At 42.0% G+C, this 26,383-nt stretch overlaps 2 protein-coding genes across 6 annotated transcripts in view; one reads left to right on the top strand and one right to left on the bottom strand.

Annotated features, from left to right (window-relative positions):
• The first annotated feature begins 5,585 nt into the window (after positions 1 to 5,585).
• LOC139541641 (kynurenine--oxoglutarate transaminase 3-like) lies at positions 5,586 to 16,695 on the top strand. Of its 2 annotated transcripts, none has more exons than XM_071346518.1 (14): positions 5,586 to 5,711; positions 9,486 to 9,568; positions 9,668 to 9,732; positions 10,004 to 10,148; positions 10,547 to 10,696; positions 11,013 to 11,099; positions 11,223 to 11,351; positions 12,398 to 12,518; positions 12,693 to 12,769; positions 13,520 to 13,609; positions 13,853 to 14,039; positions 14,971 to 15,044; positions 15,928 to 16,014; positions 16,193 to 16,695. In XM_071346518.1, exons 2-14 carry the CDS (start codon positions 9,488 to 9,490, stop codon positions 16,244 to 16,246), a joined length of 1,347 nt encoding a protein of 448 aa, XP_071202619.1. In that variant the 5' UTR covers positions 5,586 to 5,711; positions 9,486 to 9,487; the 3' UTR covers positions 16,247 to 16,695. The 2 variants fall into 2 exon arrangements, with proteins under 2 accessions (XP_071202619.1, XP_071202620.1); XM_071346519.1 differs by lacking the exon at positions 5,586 to 5,711 and adding an exon at positions 6,126 to 6,200.
• Positions 16,696 to 20,488: 3,793 nt separating this feature from the next.
• The window catches only part of pkn2b (protein kinase N2b), a 66,981-nt gene continuing 61,086 nt past the window's right edge, over positions 20,489 to 26,383 (bottom strand). For all 4 annotated transcript variants that reach the window (XM_071346514.1, XM_071346517.1, XM_071346515.1 and 1 more), the window contains 8 exons: positions 25,996 to 26,196; positions 25,797 to 25,888; positions 25,008 to 25,184; positions 23,378 to 23,440; positions 23,152 to 23,228; positions 22,489 to 22,739; positions 22,238 to 22,318; positions 20,489 to 22,084 (listed from right to left, as the gene is read on the bottom strand). In XM_071346514.1, coding sequence (XP_071202615.1) covers positions 21,881 to 22,084; positions 22,238 to 22,318; positions 22,489 to 22,739; positions 23,152 to 23,228; positions 23,378 to 23,440; positions 25,008 to 25,184; positions 25,797 to 25,888; positions 25,996 to 26,196 — 1,146 coding nt within the window. In that variant the 3' untranslated portion in view covers positions 20,489 to 21,880. The remainder of the gene's footprint in view (positions 22,085 to 22,237; positions 22,319 to 22,488; positions 22,740 to 23,151; positions 23,229 to 23,377; positions 23,441 to 25,007; positions 25,185 to 25,796; positions 25,889 to 25,995; positions 26,197 to 26,383) is intronic.

Consider the following 26,383-nt stretch of genomic DNA (forward strand, 5'->3'; position numbering starts at 1 on the left):
AATATTAAAACACTTCCGTTTTTTTCCCTTCCCCCGATCACGAGTATCATCAGATCCGACTATAAACGGTCAATTACGAATAAGAGTATGGCCAGGTTGGCATACCCATTTTCAAAGGCCAGCCACCTCGACCTAGATGACAGCCTGGACACAGGGGTAGACATAATATAGTACATGTAAATCCGACACACTCTGATGTTATGGTTCGTATGGTATGTATTCATTTGTGGATGTTAATCATCCATTGCGTATGATATGTTACGAATTGCAATTCGTACAATGTTACGAATTTGCAAAACATATTGTAATGACCTGACTAGATCATAAAAGAACAACTGTCCAGACAGAGGATTGAGTTTACGAATGGACGGTTTATTAAACCAACTTTACACAGGCTACTGTTTGGCCGTAGCCCACGCCAAATAAGTGAAAGATAACACACAAGCCAATCGTGACCTTCTCTTGTGGAGCCCAGACGTAAGAGAGAGAACAAAGGCAAAACCTGGTCTTAACTTCCAATGCTCCATCCCCCTGCCCAACCCCCCTCCACGCCACTCCGCCAACCACCAGGATGCCCGGCATCAGAACATTCCAGGCATTCCCGTGATTGGCAGATAGCAGGTTGACTGACATGTCGGACCCCGCGAACACAACCACCTACTAGCCTAACACATAACACACAGCTGTCTGTGCGGGTCGCTACAATATGATATTGTTACGAATTCCAATTTGTTGTGGCTAACACTAGCTAGGTGGCTAACATTTGCTAGGCTGGGGGTCAGGGGTAGGGTTAAATTTAGGGTTAGGAGTTAGGTTAAAGACTTATTAAAAGCCAATTTATGCTTGATCTGTCAATGTGGACGAAGGCTCCATATGGAGGGTGTGACACAATTGCGGAGCCTCCGGATGGATGCAGAGGCCAAATTTAGCTCTGTACCGCATCGCAGTGCGCCTCCCAAATGTTATAACAATGCAGAGAACTCCGTATAGCTTCCGTTGACATAACTGATGGACGGTAGATGGGGGCGGGAGGTCCGGTATAAACACAAACTCACTTCCTTGACAACGTCCTTCACAACATCTCTGCTCAACAGCTCTGTACTGCTCCGCGAAGCACAATAGGTATGAATGCCTTGACTTCTGCAGATGCCGTATCACTGACGTCAGATTGACCATGCAGCATCTTTTAGCTAACATCCCAAGTCTCATCAGTAGGAAAGATTTGTTTCTCTTTTGGCCCATTCAACAACAGAGCGATACGAACCTTGTTTCAGCAGGATGTTGTATCTATACCTTATATCATGCCTTATTGGAATGGATTTATTGATAATATCTTTTGGGGAAAAGTTTGGATGTTGCCACACACATACCTACTGGTTAACAAAATTAAGGAGGTTTCCTTTAAAAGTATTCATAAATATTACCCTGCCAACGACTATATGAAGAAGTTTAAGGAAAACATAAATTCAAATTGCTCCTTTTGTAATGACCACCCAGAAACAGTGTTGCATCTTTTTTTGGCATTGTATTCATGTAAGAAAACTGTGGCAAGACATCAGTAGATTTATAATTGAACACATTTATGAAGATTTTACACTATTGTGGAGAGATGTACTGCTTGGATTCTTTACATACGATAAAAATAAGCTGAAACATTTTCTGTAATTAATTTCATTATTCTTTTGGCCAAATTTCATATTCACAAATGTAAATTTACTAACAAAAGAACAAATGTTCTTACCCTACAAAAAGAAATTGAACTGTATTTTAAGACTATTAAATACTCTACTAACAAAAAAGCTGTTAGAATTGTAAGTGTATGTATGTCCCTTAAGGTCTTTGTGTAATGTGATATTTGTACCCCCTAGCTCGATTGTCCATTATATATAATCTATCTATAAATCAAGCTCCGTACCGCATCGCCATGCGCCCCTCAAATTGTTTAACAATGGGGCTCCATATAACTCCGCATTGACATGAATGGTTGAAAGTAGGTGGGGGCGGTACGTCCTGTATTCACAAACTCACTTCCTTGCCAATTTCCTTCACAATAGCTCTGCTCTGCTAAGAGCAAGAAGCATGAACGCCCTGCGATCGGCTGAGGCTGCATGCAGTAAATGCTGTACAGCCACTTCAGATTACGGATGACCATATGCATAGACTTTAAATATTGGCAAAAATGCATATTAGTGTGTGCAATGTCTGACCTTTGCAGGATTAATGGTCAAAACCGATGTCTGCATTGGCCCTGCAGCATTTACAGTGATACTTTTTGCGCTTTGCGGAGCAACACAGACCTGTTGAGCAGAGTTGTTATGAAGGTAGTTGTCAAGGAAGTGAGTTTGTGTTTATACAGGACCTCCAGCCACCCATCTACTGTCAACCAATCATGTCAATGCGGAGCTATACGGTGCCCTCCGCATTGTTATAACGTTTGGGATGATCAGTCGGTGGAGCTTAATTTGGCCTCTGGATGCCTATGGAGGCACCGAAATTGCATCACACCCTCTGACCACATTTTCTGATCAATTATACATTGGCTTTTGGGCCTATTTGTTAGGTCTGGGAGTTTGATTTGTTATTATTAGCTTGTAACTAACACATATGTTAATACAGTCTTTTGTATTGCTATTATTAGCCTATGCATTGCTACATGTGTATTTATTGAGTGTTGCCATTGACTGTTATTTAAGCAGTGTTTATCACTGATGAAAGGATTTATATAGTATTACTTGCACATAGATCCTATTCAATTCAATCATGCAGTTGAAGTCGGAAGTTTACATACACTTAGGTTGGAGTCATTAAAACTAATTTTTCAACCACTCCATACATTTCTTGTTAACAAACTATAGTTTTGGTAAGTCGGTTAGGAGATCTACTTTGTGCATGACATAAGTCATTTTTCCAACAATTTTTTACAGACAGATTATTTCACTTATAATTCCCTGTATTACAATTCCAGTGGGTCAGAAGTTTACATACACTAAGTTGACTGTGTCTTTAAACAGCTTGGAAAATTCCAGAAAATTATGTCATGGCTTTAGAAGCTTCTGATAGGCTAATTGACATATTTTGAGTCAATTGGAGGTGTACCTGTGGATGTATTTCAAGGCCTACCTTCAAACTCAGTGCCTCTGCTTGACATCATGGGAAAATAAAAAGAAATCAGGCAAGACCTCAGAAAAAAAATTGTAGACCTCCACAAGTCTGGTTCATCCTTGGGAACAATTTCCAAATGCATGAAGGAACCACATTCATCTGTACAAACAATAGTACGCAAGTATAAACACCATGGGACCACGCAGCCGTCATAACACTCAGGAAGGAGAGGCGTTCTGTCTCCTAGAGATGAATGTGCTTTGGTGCGAAAAGTGCAAATCAATCCCAGAACAACAGCAAAGGACCCTGTGAAGATGCTGGAGGAAACAGGTACAAAAGTATCTATATCCACAGTAAAACAAGTCCTATATCGACATAACCTGAAAGGCCGCTCAGCAAGGAAGCCACTGCTCCAAAACGTCCACAAAAAAGCCAGACTACGGTTTGCAACTGCACATGGGGACAAAGATTGTACTTTTTGGAGAAATGTTGCCTGGTCTGATGAAACAAAAATAGAACTGTTTGGCCATAATGACCATTGTTATGTTTGGAGGAAAAAGGTGGAGGCTTGCAAGCCGAAGAACACCATCCCAAATGTGAAGCACGCGGGTGGCAGCATCATGTTGTGGGGGTGCTTTGCTGCAGGAGGGACTGGTGCACTTCACAAAATAGATGGCATCATGAGGCAGGAAAATGATGTGGATATATTTACGCAACATCTCAAGACATCAGTCTTGAAGTTAAAGCTTGTTCGCAAATGGGTCTTCCAAATGGACAATGACCCCAAGCATACTTCCAAAGTTGTGGCAAAATGGCTTAAGGACAACAAAGTCAAGGTATTGGAGTGGCCATCTCAAAGCCCTGACCTCAATCCCATAGAAAATTTGTGGGCAGAACTGAAAAAGCGTGTGCGAGCAAGGAGGCCTACAAACCTGACTCAGTCACACCAGCTCTGTCAGGAGGAATGGGCCAAAATTCACCCAACTTATTGTGGGAAGTTTGTGGAAGGCTACCCGAAACGTTTGACCCAAGTTAAACAATTTAAAGGCAATGCTACCAAATACTAATTGAGTGTATGTAATCTTCTAACCCACTGGGAATGTGATGAAAGAAATAAAAGCTGAAATAAATCATTCTCTCTATTATTATTCTGACATTTCACATTCTTAAAATAAAGTGGTGATCCTAACTGACCTAAGAAAATTAATTTTTACTTGGATTAAATGTCAGGAATTGTGAAAAACTAAGTTTAAATGTATTTGGCTAAGGTGTATGTAAACTTCCGACTTCAACTGTATGTGTAATTCTATGGTTACATCACTAGCTCTAGTATATGCCAGTAACCATGCCTTTAAATAGATAACACAGATTTTTGAGGAATATCATTTATAGGTGCCTAATGAATTAGAACAGGGGTTCCCAAAATGGTTTGCATCGTAGACCCTTTTTAAAAATTATTATTATAGCAAATTCATCAGGGATCCCTCATAATATCAGAACACAACTCCTTCAGAGTGTGAAAACAATACTCAACAAACATTTTTACTAGGACTTCTGCAGTGCATGGCCAGACTAATCAGACCTTGGGCCCTGGAAAATAACATTTTATAGGCTCCACTCTTGGCATATCAGAGAGAAAAAATGTACAGGTTTAAAGCTAATTTCGTGCAAATTTACACATTTTGCCATGGGGCAGAGAGAAGATATTGAAGTTTTAAAGCAAAATTCGTGCAATTCTACACATTTTGCAAAGGGGCAGTGTGCCATTTGCAATTTTAAAGCTTAAATTACAGTGCATTTATGTTCAAAATAACATTTGGGGGGGATTGAGTTGAAAAAATGTATCATTGATGGATTACTGTGGATACCAATATCCCTGTGAGCCACCCAGGCCCATGTTGTGCATCTAAAAGTTAAGAAAGTGATCGGCTATGAAAAGCCAACTGACATTTATTCCTGATTATTATTTGACCATGCTTGTCATTTATGAACATTTTGAACATCTTGGCCATGTTCTGTTATAATCTCCACCCGGCACAGCCAGAAGAGGACTGGCCACCCCTCATAGCCTAGTTCCTCTCTAGGTTTCTTCCTAGGTTTTGGCCTTTCTAGGGAGTTTTTCCTAGCCACCGTGCTTCTACACCTGCATTGCTTGCTGTTTGGGGTTTTAGGCTGGGTTTCTGTACAGCACTTCGAGATATTAGCTGATGTACGAAGGGCTATATAAAATACACTTGATTGATTGATTGAACATACATTGTGGATGTACAATATTACATTGTATTGTATTGAACACTCTAAACTTTTTCCACGGAATTATTGTCCAAAATTCGTTTAGGCTGTTGTTGCTAGCAATATAAAAAAATGAATAGTAAAACATTTTTTATCGTCAGAAAGACCCCACTTTGGGAACCCCTATACAGTACAAGTTACATTTCTTTAGTCCTATCCCTTTATATCTAACCGAGTGGCAGGTCTGTATTGGTCTGAAACACAATTTGCTGCATGTACCTTTAATGTGGCTGGAGCTGGAGAGAAGTAGACACGCTAATTTTCCCTTGGAATCCACCTTTTCCTCTAATTAAATATCGTAGGTCTATTCTTCAATTGTAAGTATGCTTGCAATGTCCTAAAGTCAGTTTCAAGTACATGTGTGATTCTATTTTGCTTTGCTCGCTTTTGTTCAGAAATAATTTCAATGACGTGCAGTGAAGTTTCATGACAAAATTCATGAAATATTACTGCTATTTGCTAACTGCTAACGTTACTGCTATTTGCTGCGTATATTTTAATACCTTTGGCTTCCTAATACATATGGGTTTCTTATTAATGTTGTACGTTTCGTAATTTAATACTTTGCGATTTAAAACTATTACGTTTTATAACTTTAAAAACGTTTGAAATCTTAAACATGTATATCAGACTCTCTGAATCACGAAAGTGTCAATCATTAATCGTGTTTAGTTTATAACTACGACCCATTCTATTCACTGATTCGATTGGTCAGAGTTGGGGGTGGGGATATTTTGACGTGTAGAATCTAACGACGCAAAACACGAGCTGGTTTTGCTAAACGCGTCTCCTCTCTCTATTTGCAAGTAAGTGAACTAGACATTTCAGGTGCATATTTTATGATCCGTGCTATCCGGAATACTTGGAACGTCCCTATCCCATTGAAGTTGACATTTTAAATGGGAAGGGGTTAAAGGTTAGGGTATGCACCTTCCAAGAATCCCGGATAGGGTTTAGGGTAGGGACGTTTAGTTCAGATCTACTCAGGGGTTTCTAAAGCAAGCCATCTTCAGTTATCTTCCCATTCCAGCTCAGGCTTCATCCTAGGTGCTTTTAGCAACGCTAGTCTATAACTGAAGCTGGTTAGCTTTAGAAAACCCTGAGTAGATCTGAACCAGTACCTGGGCTTGAGGAGAAGAGACGCCCAGAATCCTTCCATTCAAAGTCCCATTGTATTGGGTTTGGAGCTCTCCAACCAGAGCCCGACGGGCCCCGACATTATACATTGCTTTAGGTCCGGGTAAGGCCTTTTTTAAACATGATCAATAACTAGGGTACCGGCATGGTTTGGGTATCACTAAATTGATCACTAATATTTTGAAGCTGAGCCGTTTCCATGTGCTCTACTGCACAGTACAGTCATATGACTAAGATCATAACATGGTGTCAGAAGTGCTTTAACCTTGCCAAATATAAATCAGGAGAGATTATTTTACAGAAAATAATAGCCTAATGTTCCTTGAGTTTTGTAGTAGTTTAGAGGGATGCACAGTAGCTAACTACAGTCTGTCTCTTCATTGAGCAGAGTAGTCCAAGCAGAGCCGTTGCTATGGATACTCATAAACTCGGAGCTGCCATGAGCAGAGCACATGCAGTGCCAGCTGCACACAATATTGTGACAGACAGAGAGGAGCTGCTAAATATATATATTTTTTAAATGTATTGCAACAATGATAACAATATTACACATCAATACAGGGACATTCCTGTGAATACAATGAAAAACAAATGAAATACAATGAAAAACAAATGAAATAATAGAACAGGAAGCGATGCCCCCCCCCCCCCCAACAAAATCAGGACATCATTAATATGTGATAAGGCAATGAGACATTAACAGACATTCAGTGACTTGACTTATAATAAAACATTTTTTTTTTTTAAGTTTCACAAGTTTTGGGGGATTTATGAAATTGTAACAGTTCAATGAAAAAAACTACAAAATAAGGATTTTTTTCACCCCATTTACATTTGTGAATATAATATTTAGCCAAGAGAATAATAATGTTAATAAAATAGTTATGATCGGAATTACAAGGATAGGTATTATGCCATTTAACATCATCAAAGGTTAACATAGGTAATTCTGGAGATTTTATACACAACCGTTCATGAATTTCAATCCATAGTTTACTAGAATGGCTGGATGAAGAAAATAAATGCTCTATAGATTCTGAATCAGAGGAACAAAAAACTCAAGGCATTTTGTCAAAATTTAGTCTTTTGTGCAAGAAATCATTAACAGGGTAGAAGGAAGAAAATATTTTAAAATTAGTTTCTTTAACTTTTGGGATAACTGGACAATTAAGGTAAAAGGTAGTTGCTTTTGACCATAGTATGAGTTGGTCACTTCCATAGCAATATATTGAATTATAATCACCAAAAATGACTTCATTAACTGCCAATCGTATCCACTTATTGTTGCATTTTTTTATCCAAAAGATTCAAGTCATTAATTTGTTAACTTGGAAAACAGGGAACAACCTCATAATATAACAAAGTGTTCATAATAAGTCCAAGTAAAGGAAGTGGAATTGCTTTGCAAACCTTCATATATTCTCTCTGAGTAATATTAACCTGAAATCTACCAATGAACTCATCAAACGGCAAAAACTCCCCAGTGTCGTCTACCAAATCACATACAGAATGAATACCCTTGTCAAACCAAAGGCCTTTGAAAATCGATTTCCTATTCATTTTAATAACTCTATTATTCCAAATCAATGTTTTGTGGGGGGGGGGGGGGGGGGGGGTTGTGCTTGAATATCATTTTCCAGAAGAAGAAAACATTTGCTTGTGAAACTTAGACAATTTCACAGGTAATTTTGGAGGGTGAAAATCACATTTCATTAGGAATTCAAACATCTTCCATTAACTCACTGTAATCTAAAATATCTAAAACCAATCGTATATGGTTATGGAAACTCTGTCCTTTAATGAAGGCTGATTGAGTTTCACTGGAGGGTCAAAGGCATCATCAAGGCCTTTTTTCAGCCTATTGGCATGGGCTAGTAACTTACAGTCAGTTGTCAACAACGTTGTCCAGGTAAAGAGAGTCCTTCTTTGGTTTGGGTATAAGAACTATTAGTCCCTGTCTCAAAAGAAGGAGGTAAGATAGGATTAGCAATACTCTCTTTGTAGACCGAAAGCAATAACTCTCTAATATCAGACCCAAAAATGTCGATAGAATTCAGGAGTCAGGCCATCCGGTCCAGGTGATTTACCTATAGGCATTTGTTTAATGGCTTGGTCCAACTCAGTAATATCTATATCAGAATCACTGAGTTTCTTAAACCTTTATTCTGTAGGCTTAACAGAGTTATTAACTGAATCAAAAAAGGAATCCAAGTCGCCTTTTTTGAAATATGAGATTGATATAGTGAACTGTAGAAAGAGTGTATTTTCTTATTAATCACTTCAAGATCATCAGATATAGTTTCATTATCATAAATGAATGTAATACTATTCCTAGTCTGCCTACTCTTCTCCAAATTAAAGAAATAAGATGGGGTTTTTTTCTTCACCTTTTTCAATTCATTTGGACTTTGAATGGATGAAGGCACCCTGTGCCTTATCGTTATATATGTCGTCTAGTTCACATTGGCATTTAGCAAGCTCTGCTTTTTCATCTTCATTTAAATCAGGTTTATTGCTCAGCCTGTTTAATATCAACAATAATGTCCATCTGCTTGGAGAATCTTTTCCGAGCTAGCATTTTACCAGCAGTGATGGCAAGACATCGAATTCTGAATTTAATCATTTCCTATTTGTTATTAGAAGAAGGAGCATAATCGAGACAGGTCTCTGCTAATCAGAGTTACCATGTCCGGGAATTGGACTAGTTTGAAAACTATGTTGCGGGTGAAAATGTATTGGTTACAGATTGCAGGGTTTTGGGCTACTTCTAAGTTGCACCACAGCTGCCATGCTGTGCAATCATTCAGTTCTAGTGATTGTCTTGTGTTTATGGCAGAAATATAGTTCACTTTTTTTTCTTTTCTTCTCTGCTGTACCTTTTGGGATCATCAGTTTTGTATTGCAGTGTTGATCTGTCAAATGAAAAATGGTATTGATCTGCACTGTTTTTGTAGTTATGAACATTACACGTGGAACCCTCAGCTCTGCATGCCGCTTGATTAACATCAACTGTATCAGAAACATCTCCTACTCACAGGTGAGTGTTATGACATGTTTATAACATTGTTATAGCCTAATATAATGTTGTGTGTAGATGTTCTTGCTTAATCCTGGCATCTCTACTTCTTTGTCTCAGTGTGTTATGACATCATCAAGGCATACAAACTCCAAAAGGATTGAGGGACTGGACAAGAATGTTTGGTAAGTTCGTTGCCGGGTTACCACGACCTGTACTTTGGTCCCACTTACGAAACCAGGGTAGCACCTGATGGGAATGAGTCTCAAACTCTGCCAATCACTTTGCTTTGCTGTGTGCAAGTCAGTGGTTCATTGGATGGCGTATACCATGTGTATCCCGTACAAACGAATAATACAACTTGAAAGGAACTTTGAAGTTGTAACGTGTTTAAAAAAACATTCCTTCATTTCACGAATTAAAGGCACAGTAACTAACTGTCTGTGTTGGTGTCAGGGTGGCCTTCACCTCGGTGGCAGCAGACCCCACCATAGTGAACCTGGGCCAGGGATACTCCGACATTCCTCCCCCAGCCTACATCAAGGAGGGCCTGGCTAACGCTGCTGCAGTAGACAAGCTCAACCAGTACACAAGAGGCTTTGTAAGTCTAATAACAGAGTATCTTATCTATTGAAATGTGATATGTTAGGCCTACATTTAGTGCACCAACATATGGTCATTGGCACCGGCAGGCATATTGACTGTTTAATGATGTACCATACCAGCCTGCCAACCTGCCAGCGAGTCAGCCTGTCAGCCTGCCAGCCAGCCTGCAATTGTACAGATTCACTTGTGTGTAAGTTCTAGATCATTCTGAGCTAAACTGGTCAACGGTGGTCATGTACTGTATAACAGGGTGGTGGTCACTTTACAGTACAGTACACAGAAAGCTCTGTTACTTAAATAAAACATTGGTATTAGATTGCCTCCAGTCATGTGTAAGTGTACATGATCTTGTATTGCTTCTCTGACACTAGTACTTTGTTTGGTCTCTTACAGGGCCACCCGTCTCTGGTAAAGGCTCTTTCTCAGGTGTATGGGAAAGTGTATGGACACCAGATTGATCCTTTCAAGGAGATACTGGTCACAGTAGGTGGCTATGGATCCTTGTTCAGTACCATGCAGGCACTGGTGGAAGTGGGAGATGAGGTGAGGGGTTATTCCTTGTTTTAACCTACTGACTAATATTTAGCCTGGTACCAGAACTGTTTGTGTTGGTCCAATGGTCGTAGCAAACAGATTTGGGACCAGGCTAGGACATGTTACACTTTTTGAACCATTTTCACATTTTGATAATGTTTCATAAAAGTTACACCTGTATCTGTAACCTCTCCTCTCCTCTCCTCTCCTCTCCTCTCCTCTCCTCTCCTCTCCTCTCCTCTCCTCTCCTCTCCTCTCCTCTCCTCTCCTCTCCTCTCCTCTCCTCTCCTTCTTTCTCTCCTCTCCTTCTTCCTCTCCTCTCTAGGTTATAATTATCGAACCCTTCTTTGATTGCTATGTACCCATGGTTCGAATGGCAGGGGCAACACCTGTCTTGATACCATTACGACTTGTAAGTCTACTACTATTCAAAAATATTATAGACAGAGGTTTTGAGTAATTGTGGGAAACATACATATTGCAGAATGACATGCAGTGTTTGACTTCTCTCTTGTCTTCCTCACACACATCTCAGAGATCCAATAAGGAGACCAGTAGTGTTTCCAGTGCTGACTGGTTCCTGGATCCAGAGGAACTAGCCAGTAAATTCACCTCAAAGACCAAGGCCATCATTATTAACACTCCCAACAACCCCATTGGGAAGGTAAGTGTGGCAGCAGGTAGCCTAGTGGTTAGAGTATAGAGGCGGCAGGTAGCCTAGTGGTTAGAGTGTAGAGGCGGCAGGTAGCCTAGTGGTTAGAGTGTAGAGGCGGCAGGTAGCCTAGTGGTTAGAGTGTAGAGGCGGCAGGTAGCCTAGTGGTTAGAGTGTAGAGGCGGCAGGTAGCCTAGTGGTTAGAGTGTAGAGGCGGCAGGTAGCCTAGTGGTTAGAGTGTAGAGGCGGCAGGTAGCCTAGTGGTTAGAGTGTAGAGGCGGCAGGTAGCCTAGTGGTTAGAGTGTGGAGGCGGCAGGTAGCCTAGTGGTTAGAGTGTAGAGGCGGCAGGTAGCCTAGTGGTTAGAGTGTAGAGGCGGCAGGTAGCCTAGTGGTTAGAGTGTAGAGGCGGCAGGTAGCCTAGTGGTTAGAGTGTAGAGGCGGCAGGTAGCCTAGTGGTTAGAGTGTTGGGCCAGTAACTGAAAGGTTGCTGGATCGAATCCCTGAGCTGACAGGGTAAACATCTGTCATTCTGTCCCTGAGCAAGGCAGTTAAGCCACTGTTCCCCGGGCCCTGAGCAAGGCAGTTAAGTCACTGTTCCCCGGGCCCTGAGCAAGGCAGTTAAGCCACTGTTCCCCGGGCCCTGAGCAAGGCAGTTAAGTCACTGTTCCCCGGGCCCTGAGCAAGGCAGTTAAGCCACTGTTCCCCGGGCCCTGAGCAAGGCAGTTAAGCCACTGTTCCCCGGGCGCCCTGAAGACGTGGATGTCGACTATGGCAGCCCCTCGCACCTCCGATTCCCCCTTCCCTCTGCGGCAATTCTCATGAAGTAGGCCTAGTACAATTGAGTGATTACTGTCTAGCCATTATGTCCCGAGAAACACTTTCCAATTTGTTCCACCATCTGAACTATGCCCTCTTGGCGAGGTCTCCCTCGTGAAGAAGTTATTCTGGCCTAAATGATTCACCCTGGTTAAATAAATAAAGACTTAAATACATCACTACCCTGTCCCTATCACAGTGACTTGTGAGTTTCTGTGTTTAATCCATGTCCCATATTCCAGGTATTCACCAAGGGTGAGCTTCAGAATATCTCCGACCTCTGCATCAAACACGATACTCTGTGCATCAGTGATGAGGTGTATGAATGGCTCATCTACAAGGGACACCAACACATCAAAATAGGTACTGTACTTAAATCGTTTTTCAGGCTGTGAACATAATTCCTCACATCATATAAGGAAACAGCTGTGTTTTGTGTTTAGTTCAATGTAGTTTAGTTTCATTCCGTTTAGTTCAGTTTAATAGTTTGTCTACCTCGGGTTACAGTTTCCTCACCCCTCTTTGTTGTTTTGCTAGCCACTCTTCCTGGCATGTGGGACAGAACGATCACCATCAGCAGTGCAGGGAAGACCTTTAGTGTGACGGGCTGGAAGGTAAGGGCTGGGATTGTTTTTACCATGGGAAACCTCTGTCATGACTTTTAGAGAGTAGGGATTCATTTTAGCATGGGAAACCTCTGTCATGACTTTTAGAGAGTAGGGATTCATTTTAGCATGGGAAACCTCTGTCATGACTTTTAGAGAGTAGGGATTCATTTTAGCATGGGAAACCTCTGTCATGACTTTTAGAGAGTAGGGATTCATTTTAGCATGGGAAACCTCTGTCATGACTTTTAGAGAGTAGGGATTCATTTTAGCATGGGAAACCTCTGTCATGACTTTTAGAGAGTAGGGATTCATTTTAGCATGGGAAACCTCTGTCATGACTTTTAGAGAGTAGGGATTCATTTTAGCATGGGAAACCTCTGTCATGACTTTTAGAGAGTAGGGATTCATTTTAGCATGGGAAACCTCTGTCATGACTTTTAGAGAGTAGGGATTCATTTTAGCATGGGAAACCTCTGTCATGACTTTTAGAGAGTAGGGATTCATTTTAGCATGGGAAACCTCTGTCATGACTTTTAGAGAGTAGGGATTCATTTTAGCATGGGAAACCTCTGTCATGACTTTTAGAGAGTAGGGATTCATTTTAGCATGGGAAACCTCTGTTATGACCTTTAGAGTATTACGTGTGTGTGTCCCGTTTGTTTTATTACGTGTGTGTGTGTGTGTCCGTGTGTTTGATCATGTGAAGTTGAGTTGAAACGGTTGTGTATATTCTAACCAGTAGTCTTTGTTGTGCAGCTTGGCTGGTCTATAGGGCCAGAACACTTGATAAAGCACCTTCAGACTGTAATGCAGAACACCTTGTACACCTGTCCAACGCCGCTGCAGGTAAGGCCTGCTCATCGTTGTAGCAACATGTATTCCGTCGAAGTGTTAAGAAATCAAATGAGTGGGAATTCAAATACTGTTGTAAAACCCAAACCCTCGTCAAAACAACGCATTTTGCCTTGTTGTTAGAGAATGGAAATCCAAAGAACGTGCTATTTCCATATATAATACACCACTGTTGACCAGGTGCCCGTAGGGCTTTGAATAATGTATGTATATCAAGACTATGATCTGTTTCTGCAGGAGGCTGTGGCCCAGGGCCTGCTGAGGGACTGTGAGCTGATGGGTCGGCCGGAGTGTTACTTCTCCTCTCTGGCCGTGGAGCTGCAGGGGAAGAGGGACCGCATGGCTGCTATCCTACAGGACGTTGGCATGTCTCCTATCATACCCGAGGGAGGGTACTTCATGTGCGTGGACGTCACACCCCTTAGTAAGATACACTTTTTATGAAAATAGTACGTTTTTACTTGGTTGTTGTGTAGATGTGATAATAACCGTGTGGTAAAGGTGACATAAGATCTTCCATTTGCTGTAATGTCCTAGGAAATAAAGATAAACTGGGCCAGGCTAACGCTAAACTGGGCCAGGCTAACGCTAAACTGGGTCAGGCTAACTCTAAACTGGGTCAGGCTAACTCTAAACTGGGCCAGGCTAACTCTAAGCTGGGTCAGGCTAACTCTACACTGGGCCAGGCTAACTCTAAACTGGGCCAGGCTAACTCTAAGCTGGGTCAGGCTAACTCTAAGCTGGGTCAGGCTAACTCTAAGCTGGGTCAGGCTAACTCTAAGCTGGGTCAGGCTAACTCTAAACTGGGCCAGGCTAACTCTAAGCTGGGTCAGGCTAACTCTAAACTGGGCCAGGCTAACTCTAAGCTGGGTCAGGCTAACTCTAAGCTGGGTCAGGCTAACTCTAAACTGGGCCAGGCTAACTCTAAACTGGGCCAGGCTAACTCTAAGCTGGGCCAGGCTAACTCTAAGCTGGGTCAGGCTAACTCTAAGCTGGGTCAGGCTAACTCTAAGCTGGGTCAGGCTAACTCTAAGCTGGGTCAGGCTAACTCTAAACTGGGTCAGGCTAACTCTAAACTGGGCCAGGCTAACTCTAAACTGGGCCAGGCTAACTCTAAACTGGGCCAGGGTAGCGCTAAGATGGGCCAGACTAGCGCAAAACTGGACCAGGCTACCAACCATGCTTGGGATGATCAGAAGTGTAGAGGTCCTGTCTCTGTCTTATTTAACAGTAGGTAACAGGATGGACCAAACATAAAGAGTTTGTACCTGCAGACTGTTTGGCATAACAACTACAAGGACCCTTCATTATTAACTGGCTTTAGTTTGACCCTACTATATTTTTCATGGTTGTAGATCAGGACTTGTCTCATATGGGAGATGATGAGCCTTACGACTACAAGTTTGTCAAGTGGATGATTAAGGAGAAGGTAAGAAAAACCAACAGCTTGATGCCACATCTTATCTGCGTTTCAAATGGCACCCTATTCCCTTTATTTATTTTGTATTTATTTCACATTTATTTAACCTTTATTTAACTAGGCAAGTCAGTTAAGAACAAATTCTTAATTACAATGACGGGCCTACCCCGGCCAAACCCAGACGCCGCTGGGCCAATTGTGCGCCGCCCTATCCCAATCACGGCCGGATGTGATACAGCCTGAAATCGAACCAGGGTCTGTAGTGACTCCTCTATGCACTGAGATGCAGTGCCTTAGACCTCTGTGCCACTCGGGAGCCCGTATATTGTACTACCTTTGGCCAGTCGAAAGTAGTGCACTACAATAGGGAATAGGGTGCCATAGGGTCCTGGTCGAAAGTAGTGCACTACAATAGGGAATAGGGTGCCATAGGGTCCTGGTCTAAAGTAGTGCACTACAATAGGGAATAGGGTGCCATAGGGTCCTGGTCTAAAGTATTGCACTACAATAGGGAATAGGGTGCCATAGGGTCCTGGTCTAAAGTAGTGCACTACAATAGGGAATAGGGTGCCATAGGGTCCTGGTCTAAAGTAGTGCACTACAATAGGGAATACGTTGCCATAGGGCTCTGGTCTAAAGTAGTGCACTACAATAGGGAATATTGTGCCATTTGGGACACCTCTGTGGTAACAGTAGGTTTAGGGAACATTTTAACATGAAATATCACTTACTATCACATGATGAATGCAGAGTAATTGTTGTATGTTAACATTGTAGGTAGTATAAAAGGCTTGTTGAATGAAGCACTAGTTCACATGAGGATAATTACAATCAACAAGTTGAACTCTCCAGAGTGTGTTGACGTGTGTTTATTGTCCTGGTTTTGTTGTAGAAACTGGCAGCCATTCCGGTCACAGCATTCTGTGGTGATGCTTCCAAGAAGCAGTTTGAGAAATACATCCGTCTATGCTTCATCAAGGTAAACATGGGTTCTCTCATTCAGAAAAACAGACTTTCTCACTGGCCAGTTCATTAGACATAAAGAGTGGACCGTGTTAAAAGATTGGGGTTTAGGATGTATTCTTTCGGGTTTGGTTTAACATGATCATGTGATTACTGGAGAACGTATCTCATCACCTGTCTGTGTGTCTCTGTAGCAAGACAGCACTCTGGATGCAGCGGAGGCCATCTTCAAGAACTGGAACAAGTAAAATACGTCCTGTTGGACCTAAGGGTTTGTCTCAAGACCCTCTCTTTTTACTGTGACACCCCCACGTTACTTTGTAGGACAGGTATGGAACTGTTTGTAGGACAGGTATGGAACTGTTTGTAGGACAGGTATGGAACTGTTTGTAGGACAGGTATGGAACGGTTTGGCCTGTTTATATTTGTAGACATCTTCGTGTTTTTTTATGTTATTTTATTTAATTGCCTTTCATTTGAGTTTTATCTCATTTGATTGGATGTTATATGACACGCATAGAAAGGATTAACTTCCAGGTTTGAATTTCCTCTTTGTGACATCAGCGCTTGCTGAGTATCACTCGTCATCCTGTCAACGTTGTTTTCCTGTACCCTTCATATGATGTTTTGATCCTGTGCAGTCCTCCTGGTTTGGTGTTGTATTTCATCTGTGAATAAAATATGACTTTTTAAAATATCAGGAATTCAGTCAGTTCTAACCTACATAGGTAGCTAAAACGGAATGTGGTTCTGTGTATGATGAGACTGCTAGTAAAATAACTTTTTGTCACATGAATGTATTGGTAAAACAAGGATAGTACACCAGAGGAGGCTGGTGGTCGGAGTTATAGATACATGATCTGATAGGACACACCTACTGTAGAGGCGTTATATACCAAGTGGAAATAAGCCGGGAGTATCTATGCCAACGCTGTGTGTACTTTGCACTAGAAATCCTAGCTTTCAGTAGAACCTAGTCTGCCTAATGATGTCCGACCAGTGGATTGAGCTGGTGAATTATGGGCACATACAGTATCCTCCCACACCTTTTATAACAGAGGACAGTAGGGTTTTATAAACAATGTTCATACTTCACAGCTAGCTTGGTTGTATAAAGACTGTTCATACTTCACAGCTAGCTTGGTTGTATAAAGACTGTTCATACTTCACAGTCAATATATACATTAGAAAAATCTTGAACTTATTGTAGTGGGCCCAAATGTCATCATGCTACCATTATCATGATTTTTCATTCATGCAAATATTTACAGTACTGTTCCTAATTACAGTGGAGTCCAGGTTGAGTTTTGCCATCTTCTTGGTTGCATTGCTTCATATAATCTACAGGGAAATGTATGCAGTCTGATTAGGTAAAATAAGGCATAATGCAAATTATTTAAGTTTGGAATGCATAATAAAAAAAGGTAATTTATAAGATCTTACAATACGTTGATTTGAACATGTTTTCACTTCAAATTCATATAAGGGCCTTGAACAACACAAGTGATGCTTCAAATCAAGCAGGATTTCTATTAAAGGACTGCCAGCCAGACTCTTTCCTAAAGGACCGCCAGCCAGACTCTTTCCTAAAGGACCGCCAGCCCGACTCTTTCCTAAAGGACCGCCAGCCCGACTCTTTCCTAAAGGACCGCCAGCCCGACTCTTTCCTAAAGGACCGCCAGCCCGACTCTTTCCTAAAGGACCGCCAGCCCGACTCTTTCCTAAAGGACCGCCAGCCCGACTCTTTCCTAAAGGACCGCCAGCCCGACTCTTTCCTAAAGGACCGCCAGCCCGACTCTTTCCTAAAGGACCGCCAGCCCGACTCTTTCCTAAAGGACCGCCAGCCCGACTCTTTCCTAAAGGACCATTATCCACCATTACTGGTTAATTTCAACCCATTTTGTATCTGTTGATCTGTGTGGACAAGTTTTCTCCGTTATTTTCTGTCTCTTCCTGCCCCCCAGACAGACAGACGGAGGCTTCTCTGGAATGATCCCAAATTGACCAGCTCCAGGGCAGAGACCCCCACTGGCTTATTTCATCACTTCCTTTTCCTTTTGGAGCAAGAAAGGTATTTCACTGTACTTGTGCATGTGACATTAAAACCTGAAATTGAAACTCTTCCAGTCTAGAAATCTGTAATTTCCCCTGGAGAAAGTTGGGCCAACATTAACATTTCCTTCCTGTCGGTCGATGAGGGACCTGAAGACAAGAACCCACCTAGTCATCACTTTGGCTAAGGACATCCTGTTTGGCCTAGTAATAGATAATACTATAGGTCTACTACTACCAATCTTGTATTCTGCTCATAATGTAGGTGGATTTATAGTCCCGTGAAAACTATGTTCAGTTTGGAAGAGAGTGGGGCGAATCCAAGGTTTTGTTCATTGTGAAGGTCTGATATTTTTATCATGCTTAAGACCTTCAGTAGACAAAACATTCCCATATATCACTTAGTAAAGGGGGCAGGAAAAAGACAGAGTTTCCTATCAATCCCAATGTTGTAAAATATTCCTGAAATGATATCGCCACTGCTCTACCTCTACTTGTATGCATTTGATTAAACAGTATTGGAATATCACCCTCCTTTATCAGCAGTAGGTTTATACAGTGTCAGCATGGCTGGGTCCTGCTCTGTCAAAACTACACACACCCTGTTTCAGACCAGTCATGCAGGCTGGGGCACAGTACAGCCTCTTCACTGTGCAGCCCTGGACCGTGGGAGAGGGATCCTGTTTCTCAGGTCAGACTCATCTGAGTCAGAGTACACTTGTAGTGTAGCACGCACACACGGTCTGAAACGTGACTTGAGGCTGGTTTGTCAGGTTTCACTAGAGGTACCAGTTTATTATCTACGAGTGTTTCGGTTCAGGATGAACTACCAGTCAAAAGTTTGGACACACCTACTCATTCAAAGGGTTTTTCTTTAGAATTTACTATTTTTACATTGTAGAAGAACAGTGAGACATCAAAACTACGGAATCATGTAGTAACAAATGTGTTCAAATCTAAATATAAAATATATTTGAGATTCTTCAAAGTAGCCACCCTTTGCCTTTGACAGCTTTTGCATTCTCTCAACCAGCTTCATGAGGTAGTCACCTGGAATGCTTTTCAATTAACAGGTGTTCCTTGTTAAAAGTTAATTTGTGGAATTTCTTTCCTGCCTTAATACGTTTGAGCCAATTAGTTGTGTTGTGACAAGGTAGGGGTGGTATACAGAAGATGGCCCTATTTGGTAAAAGACCAAGTCCATATTATGGCAAGAACAGCTCAAATAAGCACTGAGAAATGACAGTCCATCATTACTTTAAGACATGGTCAGTCAATCTGGAAAATTAAGAACTTTGAATGTTTCTTCAAGTGCAGTTGCAAAAACCATCAAGCGCTATGATGAAACTAGCTCTCATGAGGACCGCCACAGGAAAGGAAGACCCAGAGTTACCTCTTCTACAGAGGATAAGTTCATTAGAATTACCAGCCAAATAAATGCTTCAGAGTTCAAGTAACAGACACATCTCAACATCAACTGTTCAGAGGAGACTGCGTGAATCAGGCCTTCATGGTCGAATTGCTGCAAAGAAACCACTACTTAAGGACACCAATAAGAAGAAGAGACTTGGTTGGGGCAAGAAAGACGAGCAATGGACATTAGACCGGTGGAAATTGTCCTTTGGCCTGATGATTCCAAATGTGCGATTTTTAGTTCCAACCGCTGTGTCTTTGTGAGACACAGAGTAGGTGAACGGATGATCTCCGCATATGTGGTCCCACCGTGAAGGTGCTTTGCTGGTGACGCTGGTCTGTGATTTACTTAGAATTCAAGGCACATCTAACCAGCATGGCTACCACAGCATTCTGCAGTGATACGCCATCCCATCTGGTTTGCTCTTAGTGGGACTATCATTTGTTTTTCAACAGGACAATGACCCAACACACATCCAGGCTGTGTAAGGGCTATTTGACCAAGAAGGAGAGTGATGGAGTGCTGCATCAGATGACCTGGCCTCCACAATCACCCAATTGAGATGGTTTGGGATGACTTGGACTGCAGAGTGAAGGAAAAGCAGCCAACAAGTGCTCAGCATATGTAGGAACTCCTTCAAGATTGTTGGAAAAGCATTCCAGGTGAAGCTGGTTGAGAGAATGCCAAGTGTGCAAAGCTGTCATCAAGACAAAGGGTGGCTACTTTGAAGAATCTAAAATATATTTGGATTTGTTTAATACTTTTTTGGTTACTACATGATTCCATATGTGTTATTTCATAGTTGATGTTTTCACTATTATTCTACAATGTAAAAAATAAAAGACAAACCCTTGAATGAGTAGGTGTGTCCAAACTGTTGACTGGTACAGTATATGTTACCAGACTGAACCGTATTCCCCTTTGGCCTCACACCACACCATTATTCCCTCTTTGTTAGCATACACTACATGAATACCTCAACAACCTATATCTTTTAATCACTTGAAGAGGAATAGCCAGAGACTTTGCTTCCATTATATGAAGTATGTATTTAATTACTTGTGATATGTTGGTCTAATTTGTTCTTGACACGAGCTAGCCACAGAAACATAGTTGTATAAATGACTGATAATGCATGGTCCAATCAGCAGACATTCTGATTCAGCTAACAGACACAAAAGAAAAAAAATGGCCATCGAGCCCCTGAACATTTAAAAACAGTCTAAAATTTGAGATCAAAACACTGAAGAGGTGGTTGTCACACCATCATGACCCATTCCTCACATGAGCAAACATAACACCAGACTAGGACTGTCTTTTCAAAATGACTACAAAAAAGTATTCTTGTTTCGGCATGATGTCACACGCCAACAACAATTACACTTTTGTTATTGTGAATATATATTTCTACATTTCGTTTGAAAATAGCTCAGTCTCTCACGAGCTGCCTGTCTGGCATCTCCATTTTCATATACCTGTATCCAAACATCCTGTAAAACATGATTATACTATACATCAAGAGTCAACATGATAGTGTTCCTTCTTATAAAACAGTATAAAACTAAGAGCTTTTTTTCTTTCTTCAATACCACAATACATGATGTATGGGGTGAGGATTGCTTGTGTTTGAGAAGAGGAAAAACTGAAAACCCATCAAGGATTAAAACATCGATTGGAGTTAAACTGCTTTACAAAGTTCCAGTGCTCCAATCAATGTCTAATCTTGGCCAAGGTCTCTTCTGTCTGATGCAGATAGTTTGAGAAGAGAAGACTGAATTTTTGGCAGCTGGCTTTGGTAGGTTTTCAGTACCTGATGATAGTTACTGATTGAAAGCCCTTAAAAATTGTGTTACATTAAACTGTTTAAGGCAACTTTAAAATAAATACAATAACATCCTGCTAGATCAGAATGATAAATGTGGTAATGCCTTTCATATATTTCTTGTTATTGGGCCATAATTCCGTTTCTACACGCCGCATAAGCTATTAACTTGATTTTCAGTCTATCCTCTTTTTTGTTCAGAGAAATATCTAAGAGAGCTGAAGATGACCTGAGAAGGTGATTATGTGGAATGACCCAGGGATCTGAGAAGGTGATTATGTGGAATGACCCAGTGATCTGAGAAGGTGATTATGTGGAATTTACCCAGTGATCTGACAAGACTAAATGATGGCTCTTAGCTGTCTCAAATTGACAGTTAAAAAAATACAAATAAAAAAAAAGTTGAGTAAAACTTCATAAAATTGCCAATCCCTTACATGGCACAGACAGCAAGGAACAGAGTACAGCAACTTGTTGTTGATATCCTTAGTGGGGGGGAGAGTGTTGATATTGCTGTTGGTCTCTGTTACAGACAGTTCACAGTGTTAGGGAGGGTGTCGTAGTGTTGAGAAGGAGCAGGACGCTGGTAATTGGCTAACACCAGTCTGCAATGTAGTCAAAGTCGGCAAACATTTCCTGGTCCTCGGCTGTCAGAAACCTGGGCTCCCGGGGCGGAGTCAGGATTGGTACTTCTGAGGTGAACTCGTCGTCAAAGTTACTGACGTCCTCTCTACCCTTGATGGTGGGAATGAACTCTGGCCGCACCTTCTTAGCCAGTAGACCGTCCCAGTCCACACTCTGAGGGAATACAGACCATCAAGAGAGATATCATTTCATTACGTATAGCTCATACAGGTGTTATGAATGCGCTTTTATAATGCATTATGAAGAGTTAATAAACGTTGTGACACTTTGCGATTGGGATCATAAACCAATGATCAGGGAACCTACCCTAAAGAACGGATGCTTTTTAACTTCCTCTGCGTCTTTCTCACCAGCCCCAAGACGTCTCTCTGGGTTTCTCCTCAACAGCTGGGGATAGGAAGAGTCGAGTTAGTTACAAAAAGAACAGGCATTTACATTATACTCCATAAAAATGGTGAACAATAGTCCAGGAAACACGACTGAAATCTCAGTGTACGTTGAGTTATTTTACATGCCGATCTAAATAACCATTCTGAGATACATAAGTAAACAAGTACCCTTCTCATGATGGAAATAGCTTCGGTAGAGAGGAATCGTGGGTAGCGGACTTCATCGTTTACGATGCTGTCAAACACCTCCTCTTCATCGTCTCCAGGGAATGGTGACTCCCCTACCAACATCTCAAAGATGAGCACCCCCAGGCCCCACCAGTCCACGGCCCGCGTGTACGACGTCTCTGTCAGCACCTCAGGAGCCAGGAACTCAGGAGTACCGCAGAACGTACTGGTGCGGTCCTGATAGCCCATCCCTACAGGAACACAGCAGCAGACAGAGAGATGATCAACGAAGCCAACTATTACAAAGCAATACCAAAAGGGGTTATTATTCAAGACTGAGGGAGTTAGACATGTCTTGCATTAAACCCCTAGGGCCAGTTTCCCAGACACAGATTAAGCTTAGTCCTGGACTAAAGAGCTGACGGTGTCGAACATTCTGGGGCAGGCAGGTAGCCTAGTGGTTAGAGCGTTGGACTAGTAACCGAAAGGTTGCAAGATCGAATCCCCCGAGCTGACAAGGTAAAAATCTGTCGTTCTGCCCCTTGAACAAGGCAGAACAAGGCAGTTAACCCACCGTTCCTAGGCTGTCATTGAAAATATGAATAGGTTCTTAACTGACTTGCCTAGTTAAATAAAAGGTCAAAATAAAAATTCTCCACCCACCTTCTTTACATAGGCCAAAGTCAGCGATCTTCACGTATCCCTCTGTGTCCATCAACAAGTTGTCCAGCTTCAGGTCTCTGAAGAAGACGATCACAGAAATGCAAGAGGGTCATTCATCAACTATTGTAGTACCAAATCATCATAAGTCGTGCTAGTAAGGGACTAACCAATTCATGTATAGTACAGTAATATATACAGCTGTATGTGAACAGTTGTGTGGGCATACCTGTATACAATCTTATGGTCATGAAGATACTGCAATCCCAAGACAACACAAGCAGCATAGAACCTGATGGAGACAGGAAATAAAGCTGTTAGATGTAAACATGAAAATCTACCACACACACCTACCCAACTGAGAATAAACAAAGCCTCAATTAACATCATTCATTACTCCACTATGAAATTACACTGAATAAAAAAAAAACATTCAACAATTTCAAAGATTATAACACTTCATATTAGGAAATCAGTCAATTGAAATAAATTCATTAGGTGCTAATCTATGGATTTCACATGACTGGGCGGCAGGGTAGCCTAGTGGTTAGAGCGTTGGACTAGTAACCGAAAGGTTGCAAGTTCAAATCCCCGAGCTGACAAGGTACAAATCTGTCGTTCTGCCCCTGAACAGGCAGTTAACTCACTGTTCCTAGGCCGTCATTGAAAATAAGAATTTGTTCTTAACTGACTTGCCTAGTTAAATAAAGGTAAAATAAAATAAAAATAAATACAGATATGAATCTGTTGGTCACAGAAACCTTAAAAAAAAGGTAGGGGTGTGGATCAGAGAACCAGTCAGTATATTCAGGCCATCGAATAACTGGGACAATTTTCAGCTTTCAGGAATTGTGTCCAGATCCTTGCGACACGGGGCCGTGCATTATCATACTGCAACATGAGGTGATGGCGGCGGATGAATGGCAAGACAATGGGCCTCAGGATCTCATCACGGTATCTGTGCATTCAAATTGCCATCAATAAAATGCAATTCTGATGCCTGTCCATACCATAACCCCACCATGGGGCACTCTGTTCACAACGTTGACATCGGCAAAACGCTCGCACACACAACGCCATACGCGCTGCGCTGTCTGTCATCTTCCCGGTTGAAACCGGGATTCATCCGTGAAAAGCACACTTCTCCAGCATGCCAGTGGACATCGAAAGTGAGCATTTACCCACTGAAGTTGGTTACGACGCCAAAATGCAGTCAGGTTAAGACCCTGGTGAGGACGACGAGCACGCAGATGAGCTTCCCGGGTGGTTTCTGACAGTTTGTGCAGAAATTATTTGGTTGTGCAAACCCACAGTTTCATCAGCTGTCCGGGTGACTGGTCTCAGACGATCCCGCAGGGGAATAAGTCGGCTGTGGAGGTCCTGGGCTGGCGTGGCTACAGGTGGTCTGCGGTTGTGAGGCCAGTTGGACGTACTGACAAATTCTCCAAAACAACGTTGGAGGCGGCTTATGGTAAAGAAATTAACATTAAATTCTCTGACAACAGCTCTGGTGTCCCTCAAAACTTGAGACATCTGTGGCATTGTGTTGTGACAAAACTGCACATTTTAGGGTGGCCTTTTATTGTCCCCCGCACAAGGTGCACCTGTGTAATGATCATGCTGTTTAATCAGCTTCTTGATATGCCACACCTGTCAGGTGGATGGATTCTCTTGGAAAATGAGAAATGCTCACTAACAGGGATGTCAAAATATTTGTGCACAAAATTTGAGAGAAATAAGCCTTTTGTATATATGGAAAATGACTGGGATCTTTAATTTCAGCTCATGAAACCAACACTTTACATGTTGTGTTTATATTTTTGTTCAGTATAGTATGGGGATAAGGAGTTGTTACTCACACAGCCCGAGGTTCTTGGAACACGTCTGTGTGTATGTGCATCATGAGGTCACCACCAGCCGCATACTCCATGACAAAGCACACGTGTTCCTTTGTCTGGAAGCACGCAAACAGGTTGACCAGGAAGGGATGTCTGACGTTGTTCACAGTCTCAAAGATACGCTTCTCACACATCAGGCTGAGGATAGGACAGAGGTCAGTTATTTTACCACAGATCATTCTTCATTTCTAAGGATTTGTAATGCATCAGAGACAATATAAATCAATATAGATGCATCTCAAAGTTACATTGAGTGGTCAAAACATTAGGAACACCTGCTCTTTCCATGACCGACTGACCAGGTGAATCCAGGTGAACGCTCTGATCCCTTAATGATGTCACTTGTTAAATCCACTTCAATCAGTGTAGATGAAGGGAGGAGACAGGTTAAAGAAGGATTGTTAAGCCTTGATACATGGACTGTGTGTGTGTGTGTGTGTGTGTGTGTGTGTGTGTGTGTGTGTGTGTGTGTGTGTGTCATTCAGAGGGCAATAGGCAAAACAAAAGATTTAAGTGCCTTTGAACGGGGAATGGAAACACTGCACCTGGCGACCGTGTCAGCGTGCACTGCACCCGGCCGCTAGTGGGTTCGAGCCTGGACTCGAACCCAGAATCTCTAGTGGCACAGCTAGCACTGTGATGCAGGGCCTTAGACCACTGTGCCACTATGGAGACCCCCATAGGAAGTTGTTCTTAATGTTTTGTACACTCAGTGTATATTGTCATTAAGTTGTCGGCGTTCCTTCCTACCTGTCTACTTCATCACGTGATACAATGTCTCCTTTCTTCAGGGCCTTGATAGCAAACATCTCCCCAGTACTTTCATAGTCAGCCAGGAGCACCTGTTGAATAACAGAGCGGTTAGATCTGGCGAAGGTTTAAAAAAAAAAGCCATGCGCGTGACATCACTACGGCCTTCCTAAGACATGAAGATCCTGTGTGGCCTTACCTTTCCAAAGTGTCCTCGGCCCAGGACTGCCACACATTTAAAGTCTACGAGACTGAACTGGAAGTCTTCCTCCTCCCTGGTATCCGTGGTGTGTTGGACAGGTAACCTCTCATTGGGCTGCTCTACAACACTGTCGTCTAGTTTACAGTTCAACATACTGTTCCTGCTCTCATTCAGGAAGTCAAATGTAGACATGGCTTCCTGGGAACAAAATACACCAAATCACAATTACGGTTAGATCAAAACACACCAAATCACAGTTAAATAAAAACCAACTTTAACAGTTTAACAGAACTGTCACGGCATGTTACGTTACATTACAGACCACGTTCTCTAGAGCAACTTACAAGGCTGAAGAACAGCATGAAAACGAGTCAGAAAAACTCTG

This window comes from Salvelinus alpinus, chromosome 16, assembly GCF_045679555.1.
Source record: "Salvelinus alpinus chromosome 16, SLU_Salpinus.1, whole genome shotgun sequence".
In the NCBI taxonomy this organism is placed as follows: Eukaryota; Metazoa; Chordata; class Actinopteri; order Salmoniformes; family Salmonidae; genus Salvelinus; species Salvelinus alpinus.

Excerpts from the sequence above, each read along its gene's own strand:
- LOC139541641 (XM_071346518.1), top strand. The coding sequence starts at position 9,488 with ATGAACATTACACGTGGAACCCTCAGCTCTGCATGCCGCTTGATTAAC. Across the intron at positions 9,569-9,667 it reads GAAACATCTCCTACTCACAG|TGTGTTATGACATCATCAAG; the intron begins GTGAGTGTTATG and ends TCTTTGTCTCAG. Across the intron at positions 10,697-11,012 it reads TGGTGGAAGTGGGAGATGAG|GTTATAATTATCGAACCCTT; the intron begins GTGAGGGGTTAT and ends TCTCCTCTCTAG.